Source organism: Narcine bancroftii, chromosome 2 (genome assembly GCF_036971445.1).
Source record: "Narcine bancroftii isolate sNarBan1 chromosome 2, sNarBan1.hap1, whole genome shotgun sequence".
NCBI classification, from domain to species: domain Eukaryota; kingdom Metazoa; phylum Chordata; class Chondrichthyes; order Torpediniformes; family Narcinidae; genus Narcine; species Narcine bancroftii.
In genome coordinates, this window is record NC_091470.1 from 293,907,651 (window position 1) to 293,922,786 (window position 15,136).

General features: G+C 48.1%; 1 protein-coding gene across 2 annotated transcripts in view; it reads left to right on the top strand.

The window, feature by feature from the left end:
• Nucleotides 1-254: 254 nt before the first annotated feature.
• Nucleotides 255-15,136, top strand: part of ttpa (tocopherol (alpha) transfer protein) — a 61,469-nt gene continuing 46,587 nt past the window's right edge. For both annotated transcript variants that reach the window (XM_069921400.1, XM_069921401.1), the window contains exon 1: nt 255-494. In XM_069921400.1, coding sequence (XP_069777501.1) covers nt 294-494 — 201 coding nt within the window. In that variant the 5' untranslated portion in view covers nt 255-293. The remainder of the gene's footprint in view (nt 495-15,136) is intronic.

Below are 15,136 nucleotides of genomic sequence, written 5' to 3' on the forward strand. Positions count from 1 at the left end.
TTTCCTCTGCAAAACTTACTTCTGCAGACACAAAAGTAAACCGAGGTTTGGTTTCTTAATATAATAAAACTATAACATAAAAGTTGATTCAGGTTATATTATAACCCTCTTGAAACTAGGCAAAATATAAAACCTATTCGCCAGACAGAATTGTGAAAAGAAACGAGGTAAATGAAGTTGAAGTCGTGATTGGAGGACTTCTGCTGCCACCCACAGTATAAATTTAGGTGTAACTTTGGAGGCCATGGTGAGAATCCAGAGCCAGTTCAGAGTGTTTGTCACACCCCCCGACCATGTCGGCAGAGAGCGAGCCGATGGAGGAGATCCCGGGGCTCAGCGGCGCTGAGGTTCACCCGGACTCCGTGCTCTACTCGGTGTCGCAGCTCAGGCGCCGGGCGCTGAAGCAGAGCCAGAATTGGCCGCTGGGTTTGGGGGACGAGTTTCTGCTCAAGTTTCTTCGTGCCCGTGATTTTGACGTCGACCTGGCGCTAACGGTAGGTTCGTTGAAACGGATAAACTGAGGAGGAGGGAGGAAGCAACCATCCACATGATGGAGGTAAACTCGGAAGAATGTATGTGCAGCTCGCAGTCCGACCGTTCTGTGATTCACTGGCTCCGTGAGCCAAGGCAGTGGGTTAAAGCAAAGTAGGAATGGAAAACAATTCCAGAAGCCCCGAGGGGAACCTGTAGCATCGGTGGTCAGAGAAGGAGCCAACATTTCAAGTGGGCGAGCGAGAAGAGGTGCCAGAATAGATCCAGTGACAGCCACGGTAGAGAGTGGTAAAGGTTAGTGAATGACTGGAGTCCGTGTCAATCAAAGAATGAAACTTGAAATGTCGTGTCTCGAAGTGAGATACCATTCTTCAAACTTACCTTTAGACTTCGGAGATGGAAAAACGTCAGAATAAGAAGGAGATGGAGGATTAAAATAACGGATCTGGAAGCTCAATGCCTCCTATTGCAGATTGAATTAAACAATTTCACAGAACTGACGATTTGGATTTGTAGTATAAATATATATTTTTTTTACTGGTATCTCTTGTGTTACATTTATTTTACTCTTCGTGGACATCCTTTTGAGATTTGCCAGCCGCATCACCCTTTTGGCCTGTGGCCTTACTCCGTTTTCTCCTATTATCTTTTGCTGCCCATGTTTCATGGCCTGAACTTTTCAACACATTGAAACTGCTGATGAAACTCAAGTCATGCAGCAGGACATGGGAAGCAATGAGTAAACAACGTTTTAGGCCAAGGCCCTTGGTCAGGTATCCTAGTGCAGAGGCAAATTGGCTAGGTCGACTTTAAAATTGACTCTGCCGCCACTATTTCTCCCGGAAGCTCGTTCCACACGGCTACCACTCTCTGAGTAAAGAAGTTCCCCCTCATGTTACCTCTAAACCTCTGCCCCTTAACTCTTAACTTATGTCCTCTTGTTTCAATCTCTCCTACTCTTAACGGAAATAGTCTATCTTGGTCTTTGTAATAAATCAGGATAGGTATGTGAGAGCAGCACTTTTCTGGCTTCCTTCCCTGAAAAATGACCAGTCACTTTCATGCATTTTGATTTTTTTTTAAATTTCCAGTGGAAAGCTTACAAAAGCTTGTCAATGCCCTGTGATAACTGATCTATCAGTGTGGCATTCACGTAGCTGTTCTTATTTACAAATAGTACAATATTTACAGCTAAATAAACATGCACTGGTTTTGGAATCACTGTGGTCTCGAGAATGAGTAAAAGCTTTTTTTTTCTCCTTTAGGGAAATAGTATACCGTTTTGGGGTACACTACATTTCTCCAAAAGGGGAAAATAGCTTCAAATCAATACAAATTTTCTTCTCACCTGAACTAATAATTCAAAGAGAATCAATTCAATTTACATTAATTTTAAAGTAAAACCTGGAAATAAAGTAACATTTGAGAAAGAATGGGAACGTTAAAAATTAAAGGGCATTTTTCACAAACTTCCTGTGTGGCGGAGTTTGTCGAGGGGGAATGTCTTATTCATTAGGCCTGTTTCTTATGGAGTGACTGTGGTCAATTTACACTGCAGCTGCTTTGAGTGGAAAAATTACAGGATGGAATTTGCATAAAAAATTCTGTCCTGACATTTTTACACTGCCACCAGAGCAGAAATTTTCTACTGTTCAGTGGCTGTGTCAAAATGCCTAAAGACACAAGCCATCTTTTATCACAGGATCAACATGTCTCCAAAACCATGCCATGTTGCTTGGCTCTTAATTGCTTTCTGAAATGACCTTGAGTAAAAGCACAATGCTGGAGGAACTCAGCAGTTCAAAAAGATCAAACAGCCTGAACTTTCGGTTATGTATCTTAATCTTTGTTATATGAAGTACACTGTTGAGTTTCTCCAGCTATGTGTCTATACTCCAATCAGTGACCTCAGGCTTGTTTTATTTCTGAAATGGCCTTGTTAGCCACTGTAGGACTGGAAAGGAAAACGAGCATGAACTGGAAAAACAACTCCCCTGCAGCCTTGGCATTTAATTAATCTGGACACAAAAGGTTCATTCTGCACAGTGGCTCTTGAACAACTCTCCTTGCTAACACTGGGGGATTGGTGCCAAATTTTGGCGATCTGATCTGGCAATTATTTATCAGCATAGTGTACAAAATACCATCATTATCCTTGAATAAATGATGTCAGCCAAATATCTTCATATTGATGTCAGTTTGCAAGTAATCTTGGTTCTAAGAAAATCTATTGTGCTTAACATCAACTGATTCCTCCCCTGCACATATATCTAAACTTTTTTCAGGTTGGGCAATTTCATGTCGGGACTCCCCCTTGAGACTTGGAGACTGAGCAGATGGAAAAATGGGAACTTACCTTTCAAACAGCAGCCCAAAAAGGCTGCTCCAGCATCCCAATCATATCCAGAGACACCTTGTAGTACCCTCTGGATCCAATGGAGGTGGGGGTCTGGTGCTGTAGCACCACCTGTCATTTAAAAACCTGGCAGAGCAATGGCCACCTTTCCTACCTATAATCCCCCAGGCACCTGCAACTGCTCTATGGTTCCCAGAATAGTTCCAGCTGCCTGGGGGATTATGGGTAGGGAAGACAGCCCTACCCATAATCTGCTACTTTTTTGAGCTGTGGAGAGCAGCCCCAAAGGTCAAAGCGGCCCGGTGTGGTTGTCCCTGTACTGACAATAACCACACCAGCAGTGTGGGTATAAGACAGCTTTAATAAACTAATATGTACACTGAGGTCTTGTCTCTCTGCAAGACGAACCTGGAAGACTAGACTATAGCTCTGGACTGCTTTATATACAAGGTCACCAAGATGACCCCTGGTGACCTAGTCATATAATTACATATCACCACATTCACCCCCCCTTAAAAAATTGCTATTTTCCCCCCCCCCCACTCCCGTCGTTCTTCCCTTGTTTTTAAGTTCATAAGTCCAAACTTTTTCGTGGCTTCCGATGCCTTCTGGACCTCCTCGGTAGTGGTATAGGGGTGGGGAAGTGCCGTCTGCCTTTCAGCCTTTCTTGGTGGAGGTGTGGGAGTGGGAAGTACTAGATGACCATGTGGCTGTGTGGGCTGGGGATCCTCTTGTATGGGTTTAGGTCCTGCCATCAAATCTAGGGTGGTGATATTTTGTGGGGCGGGTGTACCCAGGGTCCTGATTTCCGGGGTGGGTGGTATAGTCCTCTGGGTGACTCGATGGATGACTGTTCTAGTGACTGCTCCTGCGCTCCTTGTTGATCCGTAGACATCTGTGTTTCCTCCGTGTTGTTCACACATCTGGCTGGCGTGAGATCCCTGGTGGCAACCAAGTCTTCTCTTCCATCTGGGAATGTGATGAAAGTGTACTAAGAGTTTGCGTGCCTCAACTCCACTTGATCCACCAGCGGGTCTGCTTTGTGGGGTCTGCAGTGCTTCCTGAGGAGAACAGGTCCTGGTGTCCTCATCCATTTAGGCAGCACTGTGCCCGTCGTGGCTTTCCTTGTGAAAGAAAAGATATGGTCATGTGGGGTCATGTTAGTGGCAGTACACAACAAAGAACGTATAGAGTGTAGGGCTTCTGGCAACACTTCTTGCCATCTAGTAACAGGCAAGAAGGACCGTTTTGCTTTTAAGGTCAAGAGGACCATTTTCCAGATAGTGGGATTTTCCCTTTCGACGACCATTCCCCCTGGGATTGTAACTTGTAGTGTGGTTGGTAGCAATCCCTCTCTCATGCAGGTACTGTTGTACTTCTGCGCTCATGAATGCAGCACCCATGTCTGTATGTAGTTTTGGTACCCAGATATGCTGAAGATGGGTTGGAGGCATTTTATAACAGTGGCTGATGATACATCAGGACACGGGATTGCGAAGGGGAAACGGGAATATTCATCTATTACGTTTAGGAAATAGATATTTCTATAATTGGACGGAAGCGGGCCTTTAAAATCGAGGCTGAGGCGCTCAAAAGGTTTGGTAGCTTTTATCAGGGTGGCTTTGTCTGGCCGGTAAAATTGCGGTTTACATTCTGCATAGATGGGGCAGCTCTTGTTCACTGACCTCACTTCCTCTACCAAAAATTGGAGGTTTTGGGTTTTAATGAAGTGAAACAGTCTCATAACCCCCAGGTGGCCCAGCTCATTGTGCAAGCTCTGCAACTGGGACGTGTGGTTAAAGATGGCACAAGTGCCTCTGGACAGCGCGTCTAGGGGCTTGTTGAATCTCCTGCGGCGGTATAGATGTCGTAGTTAAATGTAGACAATTCTATCCGCCAGCGCAGGATTTTGTCGTTCTTAATTTTTTTCCTGTTCTGGTTATCGAACATAAAAGCCACAGACCGTTGGTTTGTGACGAGGGTGAAGTGTTTGCACGCCAGATAATGTCGCCAGTGCCTTACTGCTTCCACAATGGCTACGGCCTCCTTCTCTACTGCCGAGTGTCTTACCTCTGACCCCTGTAGGGTTCACGAGAAAAAGGCCACCGGTCATCCATCTTGGTTTAGGGTGGCTGCCAGAGCCACATCGGATGCATCCGTTTCTACTTGAAACTGGATCGACTCATCTATAGACCGCATGTTAGCTTTAGTGATATGGTCCCTAATGTCCCTGAATGCTCTGGTGCCTGCTGGACACAGTGGGAAAACTGAGACTTTTATAAGTGGGTGGGCCCTGTCGGCATAGTTGGGGATCCATTGGGTGTAGTAAGCAAACAGTCCCAAACACCTTTTTAGTGCTTTCAGCGTGTGTGGCACTGGGAGGTCTAGGAGAGCGCGCATATGGGCTGGGTCTGGGCTGATTTCCCCATTCTGCCCTATGTAGCCCAGGATTGGCAACTTCCTGGTGCTAAAGACACATTTGTCCCTGTTATATGTTAGGTTCCTTTCCTCGGCTGCCTGGAAGAAGCGTTTTAAATTTGTGTCATGATCCTCCTGAGTGTGGCCACAGATTGTCATGTTGTCTAAGTAGGGGAACACTGCTTTCAGTTGGAACTCATCTACTATTCGGTCCATTTCTCTGTGAAACAGTGACACTCCATTGGTAACACCGAAGGGGAGTTGCAGAAATTGATACAGCCTGCCGTCTGCCTCAAGTGCCGTGTAAATGCGATCACTGTTTCTAATGGGCAGTTGGTGGTATGCTGCCTTCATGTCTATTGTGGAGAACACCTTATACTGTGCAATGTTGTTGACCATGTCTGCTATGTGTGGCAGGGGATAGGCATCTAGTTGTGTAAATTTGTTGATTGTCTGGCTGTAATCCACTACCATGCGCAGTTTTTCTCCTGACTTTACTACAACCACCTGGGCTCTCCAGGGGCTGGTGCTCTGCTCTATGATGCCCTCCTGTAGTAGCCTGAGGACTTCTGTCCTAATGATGGCTCTGTCCCTTGGGCTGTACCTCCTGCTCTTTGTGGCTATTGGTGTACATTCTGGGGTCAGGTGTGTGAACAGCGGAGAGGGTTCTATGTTCAGGGCAGGCAGGCTGCAGTGTTGTTTCTTCGTAAGGCGTAGTGGGGGGGTGAGGCCTGTTGTGCACTATTGTAATGCTTTCTAACTGGCACTGAAAATCTAACCCCAATAGTACCGGGGCACAGAGGTGAGGGAGTACTAGTAATTTGAACCCTTCATATTTTGTGCCCTGGATTTCTAACGTTACCCTGCAAAACTGTTTTACCTCAGCCGCAAGGCTGCTGGCTGCTAACAGGATCCGGTGCTCACTTGGGTGTGTGGGGAGGGCAAGGCAGTTGACTAACCCCTGGTCAATAAAACTTTCAGTGCTTCCACTATCTATTAAGCAATTTACCCTCACATCATTAATTTTGATGCACACAGTGGCATCAGATAAATTGTGTGGACTCGCCTGATTCATGCGTAGGGAAACAAGTCTGGCGTGTCCTTCGTGTCTTTCCACCCAATAGTACTCGGCGTCATATTCATCTCCTGAAGACTGTGTCCTCTGCTCTGTAGCATTTGACCAAGATGGCCGGCTGCACATGACATTCTTCTTCTACTGGTTGTCTGTGGAGAAAGAAGAGCTTTCCCTCCTCTCATTAGCATGAAAATGGGCCTTGTCCGTGGCCTTGCGGCTTCTGCAGACTTTTGCATAATGCCCATGTTTTCCCACAGTTGGAACAGTCATTTTCTCTGGTAGGGCAGAGGGCTCTGGGTTCCTTTCTTTGTCCACAGAAAAAGCACTTGGGACCCTCAAGGTGCTGCAGCTGCTGTGAATTCCTGTGAGGCAGCATACGTTTCTTTTTGTGGGGCTAGAGAGTCCAGCAGTGTGATGTTTGTCCCAGCCCCAGGGTCCTGTGAGTACTACTCCAATTCTTTCCTGGTGCTTTCTAAAGCTTCTGCAATAGTCTGCTTCATCTAGCCCCACCTTTCTCCAGCAATCGATGTCACATCTCAGTGGACCGTATGCCCGCAACAATTCTGTCCCTAATAAGGTCCTCCGGATACTCCCGAGCTGATACTGTTTTAAAGTTTGCCAGGTCTTTTAGAAAGAGTATAAAGTCTCTGGCAGACTCCCCTACTTGTTGTGACCTGGTCATGAGCCTGTACCGGGAGTGGAGTTCGCTATGCCACTTACTGTAATGCCTTTGTAAAGTGCTCTTTGCCTCTTGGTAGGACCTGGCATCCTCTATAAGGGAGTAAGGGTGGTCTCCCAGCTGCGCTAACAGCAGCATTAATAGCTCTTTATCCGATGCCTCAGCACCCTCCACATAATTCAGAAAGCATCTCTACCAGTGGCCGAAGTGCGTGCCAGCTCTGGTATTTCTAGGGTCGAGCTCCAGCCTATCTGGTTGCAGCACATGGCTAAGCCGCAGTTTCTGATCCCTTAATTAATGTGGGGGCACCCCGGGGGTCGTTCCCGGCCTCCACATGGTCTCTGGGTCTAGGTGTAGCAAGGGCGGACCTGGGGTACTGGGAGCTGCTGGTAGAGCCTCTGTGGGGCTTGTGTCTGCTGGAGGAGTAACCTGGGTGCTTGGGGCTGTTGGCTGAGTCTCTGGCTTTGGGACATTTGCAGCGGGCTTAGGGGTGATCCCAGCGGTAGCGTCAGGTCTCCATGGTACTGGGGAAGCTGCTGCTGGGGGAGTGACGGTAGCAGTGTCTGCTTTCCCTGGCTCTGGAGTGGTCAGGAATTCTGCACATACATGGCAATCGGGAGCACGACTTGTGGAGATCCTTCCAACCGCGCTTGTAATGGCCCCTTTCTGATCGGACCGGGGTTTATGGTCGGCAGCGCCTGTACCAGCGAACCCATGGGCAGGCAGGGCTCTTGGCCATTTTTTACCTGCCCTATCGTACTTCTGTGGTCTTCCCTGCATTCCACCACGATTCCAGAACAGCCGTCCCTCGCTATCTCTGTCCTTGCACGTGCGTGCTGGTCGACCCCGGATTCCATTCCTCAGGAAGAGTCTCCAGCTGGTCGGGAATGTGTGTTGGAGTAGAAGCAGCTTCCATCCTAGTAGCTATGATATTAGTTTCTTAAATTGTACTGACAATAACCACACCAGCAGTGTGGGTATAAGACAGCTTTAATAAATTAATATGTACACTAAGAGGTCTTGTCTCTCTGCAAGGCGAACTTGGAAGACTAGACTGTAGCTCTGGACTGCTTTATATACAAGGTCACCGGGATGACTCCTGGTGACCTAGTGGTATAATTACATATCACCACAGTCCCCAGGTGGCTCTGGATGCCCCTGACTCAGAGGGAGGTGGGTGAGTGCTTAGCATAGCTGTACATTCAGATCGATCTGCGGAAGGCTGTGCTGCAGAAAGGTAGGTGATTATGTATTTTGGTGGAGTTTCTCCACCTTTGCATCGCAACTTTTGGTTTATCTGAAATGGCCTATTGAAACTACTCGCAGGAATGATTTGGTGGGATGGAGGAGATAAGTAAGAACACAATGTTCTCTCACCTTATCTTCACTGGTATAGGTGTTGAAGCATATTGTTACAAGAATGCTGACTTTACACCACCCCCCCCCCCCTTATATTCCTTCATGTTGTTTGGTATTATGTGAGATAAATTAATAATAGATATGTAGTGGCAGCTACACTGCTACTGAAAGAACACACAACCAGATGGGTTGAACTCAGTGAGCAAAACTGGTTTATTGCAGGCTGCTGGGCTGGACTTGTACTCCCAGCCCTGACTTGGCTGAGAACCGCACTGGGGAGTGCTGACATCACCCGGTGTCACGTGGTCCCCCAGCACAGGCTTCTGAGCCCTGTGCTGAGAAGAAGGGGAAACCCCCGACAGCGCCATTTTGGCCAGCTGCCCTGCTGCGTGGATGACAAGTGGGGCTGGTTCGCCTGCCTAGTGCTGTGCCGCCACAGATATAACAATTCCAATCTCAACATCCTTGAGGGTCAGGATGCATCCACTGTTGTAAGACTATAGCCTACCATGGAGGCATGTGAGACTGGAGCAGAAAATAAGTTACTGGAGGAATGTAATGGTAGTGGGTGTGGTGTGCTGTGGTGCAGCAAGCAGACAAAACACAGGAAAGACTACTATAGGCTTTAATCCACTTAAACTCTGTACACCAGTTGTAGTATCTCAATGGCTCCACGTGTGTGACTGGCCCAGGAGGGGCTGGCTCAAGTCTATATACAGATTGGTGATTGACAGCTAGCCAGGTGGAGTCAACCTCTCAGGTTGTTTACCTGCAGGTACAGAGGTCATCCCCTGCAGTAGGCTGGTGGGCATGTGGGCCAGTACTGTGATTGTATCATCACATTCACCCCCTTAAAATAAGTCTGGGGGAGGTCTTGGTGCTGGGTAGTATTTACTAGTTCAGGTTGTCTGGTGGTCTGTGCCTCTAAGACCATAGCAGGGATGGCTCCTGGTCAATGGTTGGCGAGGGCAGGGTTGCCTGAGTCCAGGGTGATGTCTGGCAGCGAGGGGTGTATGTGTGGGGCTGGTCCATGAGGAATGGGGCCTGCTGGAGAGGTGGAGGAAGGGGGTCGGCTCATGGTGTATCATGGGTGGGCCCCTGCTGGTTCCAGGTCCCTGGCTGAGACTGTGTCCTCGCGTCCATTGGGGTACCTGATGTAGGCATAGTTTGGGTTTGAATGGAGAAGGAGCACCTGCTCGATCAGGTGTGTCAGACTTGTGGGTCTGCACGTGCTTGCTGAGGAGCACTGGTCTCGGAGACATTAGCCACATTGGGAAGGAGATGACAGTCGCTGATTTCCTAGGGAATACAAAATGGTGCTTGTGAGGGGACTGATTGGTAGCCGTGCACAAGATTGACTATGTGGCATAGATTGCCTCAGGAATGGCCTCTTGCCAATAGTTGACAGACCAGCCTTTGGACCTCTGGACCAGAAGGACTGCCTTCCAGATCACCCCGTTTTCACATTCCACCTTCCTGTTGCTCCTGGGGTTGTAGCTATGCCTTGCTCTATGAGGTACTGGCACAGCTCCTTACTCATGAAACCAGACCCCTGGTTACAAGATGAAGCACAGGTGTCCGAACATGGTGAAAATCTGCGTCAGTGCCCTGATAAAAGTGGCAGTGGAGGTGTCAGGGCAAGGGATGGCGAAGGGAAAACAGGAGTATTCATCTATGACCAAGAGAAAATAGACATTCTTGTTCATGGAAGGCAGAGGGTCCTTGAAATCGACGCTGAGCTGCTCGAAGAGCCAAGTGGCCTTGACAACATGGGCCGGTGGAGGGAAGAAGTGTGGTTTGCACTCTGCACAGATCCTGCCTGACTCGGTCATGGTCCGGACTTGTTGGACTGTGAAGGGAAGGTTCCAGGACTTGATGAAATGGTAGAGGCGCACAACGCCCAGGTGGCAAAGGGTGCTGGGCAGCGGCTGCAGTTGGTCAGACTGCACGCTGGTGCAGGTCCAGGACAGGATGTCGAAGGTGCCGTTGAACTTCCCCAATCTGTACTGGATGTCCTAGCTGAACATGGCCAGCTTAACTCTCCAGTGCAAGATCTTGTTCTTCTTGATCTTGCTCCTGTGGGTGGTGCCACTGCATGCTGGTCTGTGAGAAGGGTGAACTATTCTGTCTGCCAGGTAGTGACACCAGTAGTGGACTGCTACCACGATCACATGGGCCTCCTTTTTAATGGCAGAGTGCCTGAGCTCTGAACCGTGTGAGTGAAAGATGCTTGTGCCTCGGTTGGCGGGGGGGTGGAGGAGAGAGGGGGGAAAAGGTGGTGGCTTGGTCCAGTGGGCGGACCTTGTCTGAGAAGCAGGGAACCCACTGGGAGTAGTAAGAGAAGAGCCCTAAGCACCTGTGGAGGGCCTTGAGCATATGAGGGTGGGGGCAGTCCCATTAGGAGGCATATGCAGTTGGGGAAGGGACCAATGGCACTATGTTCCACGATGTACCCCAGGATGGTGTCAGGTAGTGCTGAACATGCACCTTGTAAGGTTCAGCTCAGCCATCTGGAAAAATTTCTCCAGGTTGGCATCGTGGTCCTGCTGGCCATGGCTGCAGATGGTGATATTGTCCAGGTACAGGAAGGTCACTTTTAAATTGTGCCGGTCTACCATGCAGTCTATCCCCTGCTGGAACATGGAGATCCCATTTGTGACCCCAAAGGAAACCTGGCGGAACTAGTAGAGGCGCATGTCTGCCTCAGAGGCGGTATAAGGTTTATCCAAGGTGTGGATGGGGAGCTGGTGGTAGGCTGACTTCAGGCTATCTCATTAAGTGTCTCGGCTATTCAGGGTAGGGGGTAGGCATCCATCTGTGTGTACTGGATGATGTTCTGGTTATAGTCAATGATCATTCTTGGTTTGCGGCCCCGTTTTATGACCAGGACCAGGGGCTAGTTCTCGCCTCTATGATTCCTTCCACCAGAAGCTGTCTCACCTCTGCCTTGGTAAAGGTCCTGTCAGCTGCACAGTAGCACCTGCTCTCGGCAGCTATGGGCTTGCAGGTAGTTGAAGAGGGATGGAGGGGGAACCATAGGGTGGAGAGGCCACAGGTGGACTGGGGTGGTCACGGGCTGTGTTCTGTGGAGTGTGAGCGGGGTGACTGGGCCATCGAAGGTGAGGCTTTGGAAGTGGCACTGGAAGTCCAGCCCTAAGATGGCGGGCACAGAGCTTGGTCATGACCAGGAGCCTGAACCCTTGATATATTTCCCTACCCACTGTCAAATCCGTTGAGCAGTGCCCAAGTGCTATGATAGAGTGGTCCTGGGCAGTGAAGGCAATAGAGAAGTTTGTGGGGTATACCTTTAATTTCAGCATCCTGGCCACGTTTGGTGTACAAAGCTCTGTTCTGCTGCTATCAAACAGGCATTTTGTTACCTTCCTGTTGACAGCAATGTCCATCATTGAGTCCATGCAGAATGCCCCTCTTTTGAGTGGTAGACGCTAGGACCATCTTGGGGTCAGTCGCTGCTTCCCAATGGTTGTGGCAAAGAGCAGCCAGCGGTTTCCTTCTGGGGTGCTGTGGGTGTGTGGTCGTGTACATGGACACACTGACCACGTTGTCCCATCAGCGAGGCGAGCGAGTTGATGTGGTTGGGGGCTGCTGGCCCATGATGGCGGCGCCCGCTGGACACTGTCCTCAGTGTGGTTGGGCAACCTGACCAGAAGTGAGGCCAGAGGTGGTGTCTTCCGTGCGGTTATGATGTCTTCGGTGTGGGTGCAAGTTGGATGGAGGAAAATGGCAGCACCCGTGGTGAGCGCTCAGTGGCAGTACAGATGGGTGACTGGGCCAGAAGTGACATTGGTGTTGCATGCAGAATTATCGGGCCAAGTAATGGTGCTGCCAGGTCTTCTCATGTGATGGCGTCCAGGGGGGACTCCCAGCTGATTGTGGAGGGCTGCAGTGCTCCCGACGGGCCTGAAAAGGCAAAGCTTGGCCAAGTGGCCTTTCTTACCACATCAGGAGCAAGGAGAGTTCCTCGCTGGGCAACTCTTCTGGGAGCGCCTATCCAACCCACTCCAGGAACTGCAGTTCTCTCAGCGGTGGGCTGCAACCGCGGTGGTGATTGTCTCTTCTCCGCAGGGCCTCTCAGCAACTGGAGGTTGGGGAAGTCTGGCATCGAAAAATTCTACGTGGTAGGCTGCAGCTTCCAGAGAGCGGACCACCTCCGAGAAGGGAGGCAGTACTTACAGCAGTCTCTGCCAGGTGGCCCTCGATCGCAACCATCACACATAGGCATCTCAGATGATTCACTCCACCTCCCCTTCGGTCACCCCAGTCTCGGTCATGCATGGGTGAGCTAGCTCACGCAAAGCCCCCAGATAGGCGTCTGCCATCTCACCTGGCTGCGTAGAGCGCGTTCATCGGTGGCCTGTATATGCCTTCCAGGATCACCATCATAGGTTCGAAGTCCAAGCGATCTCCGATGGCCTGGGAAGTGTGGGGGCCCAGTTTGATGTGAAGTACCAGGAGTTTCTTTTGGTTTGTGCTGGTCACCTCAGCTTGCATCTGTGCAATTGCATCAATAACATGCTTCCAGATCTCGAAGTCTGCCGGGGCATCGAGGTGTTGAGGGTCGATTTCCAGCCTCTTGATGGTGAGGAACTTCTCCATAGTCTTTAATTTTAAGTGGATTATGTGATGCAATAGGTTAATTAAATATATGGTTATAGAAGGGATTAGAATTGGGTTAGCTGTTAGGTTACATGCATTTTACAGGCAGAACAATGCCTTGGAAAGTCTGAGAGCAGGTGCAAACTGAAGGTTCCGGGCTTTAGCAACATGTACAAGCACACCCCAGAAACTGAAACATTTGCTGAGAGTTGAGTGTATTTTTTGTAAAGCCTGGAAATTACAACATTTGCAAACTGAAACCAAAAAAATAACAGTGCCTGGAACATCAGGAGGGAGGAGCAGAGAGCAAGAGAGGAGTCGTCAGAGTAAAGGCTGAACATAAGAGGAGTCTGCTGAAAAAGGCTTCCCTTTTCAAGACTGGACAGAGTTCAGTGTACTCTCTGTGGAAATCAGGAGTGGTGGCTAGTCTTCCCGGTGTGGTGAAGAGGAGAAGAACTCTGAGAAGAACCAGGAAAGAAGACACTTCTTCTGGAAGACCTTCCTATTTGGGGTGTCCAACAAGCAACAATCATCTCTCTGTAACCCTTAACAACTTTCCTGCCTGGTAATTCTAAGTAAAGCACTGAAGTTTGCTTGAATGTAATGACTGTTTGATTCTGTGCATAGGATTGGAAATTACTGGGAATGTAGACAGTGGAAGATTGGCCAGTAAAAAGGACTTTCTTGAAAAACTCATTACATACACGTGCTTAGATTAGGTTGGGGGGGGGGGGGGAAGGATTATGTAAATAACTGTGTTGATTAAGTTAAATGTTGATATTATTCTATACTTGGAGAATTAAACTAATTTTGTTTAAGGAAACATGCTTTAGTGTATTTCTTTTGCTGCTGGTATATAGAGTTCACTGAACTCGTAACAATTAAATTGTGGTGTGCTGTGGTACAGTAAGCAGACACAAAGCACAGGAAGGACTACTACAGGCTTTATTCCACATCAACTCTACACCAGTTGTAGTATCTCAATGCCTCTACATGTGTGACTGGCCCAGGAGGGGCTGACTCAAGTCTATAATACAGGTTGGTGATTGACAGCCGACCAGGTGGAGTTGGCCTCCCAGGTTGTCTACCTACAGGTACAGAGGTCGCCCCCTGCAGTAGGCTGGTGGGCACGCAGCCCAGTGCTGTGGTTATATCACAGGCTGCATTTCTGCAGGGTGGATTGTGGCAGGGGGGAGGGGGGGAGGGGGTAGGGTTAATAGGGATGGGATCATTGACATTTTGGGTCAAGAACCTGCAGTGGGAGGGAGTCTGGAAACTATCTTGATCCTTCACATCCTTCTCTGTCATTGTAAAACAGATGTTCATCCCTCTTAAAAGAACAAGTATATGAAAATGAATGTTAATTATCAAGCTTACCAAAATGTGGCTATCAATTCAGGAAATATGCAATCAGAACAGTATGTGTTAAATAGAAAACAGCATATACTGTAGATCAGAATAGATCAATCAAATTAGGGTTTTTAGACTGCAATGTAGGGGAAAATCACAAAAAATTAACATCATTGCTTCCTGTGTGGCTGTTTACACTGGGCGCCTTTTTAAACTGCAAGAACCTGAGTGCAACAGTCCTAATGGTTGGACGTGCAGTAGAGTGGATGACTGTCAACACAATTTTTCCGGTACGATTTACACTGCAGGCCTCCGCCAACAAGTTGTAAGGGTCCTGCAGGATGAATTGCAGTGCAAGAATTGACTCAAAATTCCTGCACATTCCTTTTTAGACTGCTGTTTAGGGTCAAAATTCCTTGATTGTGGCATTACATGCCTGCAGTCTTAAAAAAAAGAAACAATAAATGCTTCTAAATTACTTAAAGTTGATATGAAGATTTTATCAAAAGTTCTAGCACATAGATTAGAATTTTTTTAAACTAATTATTATATACTCAGACTAAACTGGCTTTATTAAAAACCATTATTATTATAATATACATTGATTACTAAATATTCTATATATGCCCTCTACCCCATCAGTTGAATGTGTTCTTTTATTAGATGCTGAAAAAGCATTTGATAGAGTTGAATGGGAGTATCTATTTGCGGCATTGGGTAAATTTAATTTTAGTCTATGTTATTAAATGGATTAAATTATATTCCTGCCCAAAAGTATTGGTCTATTCTA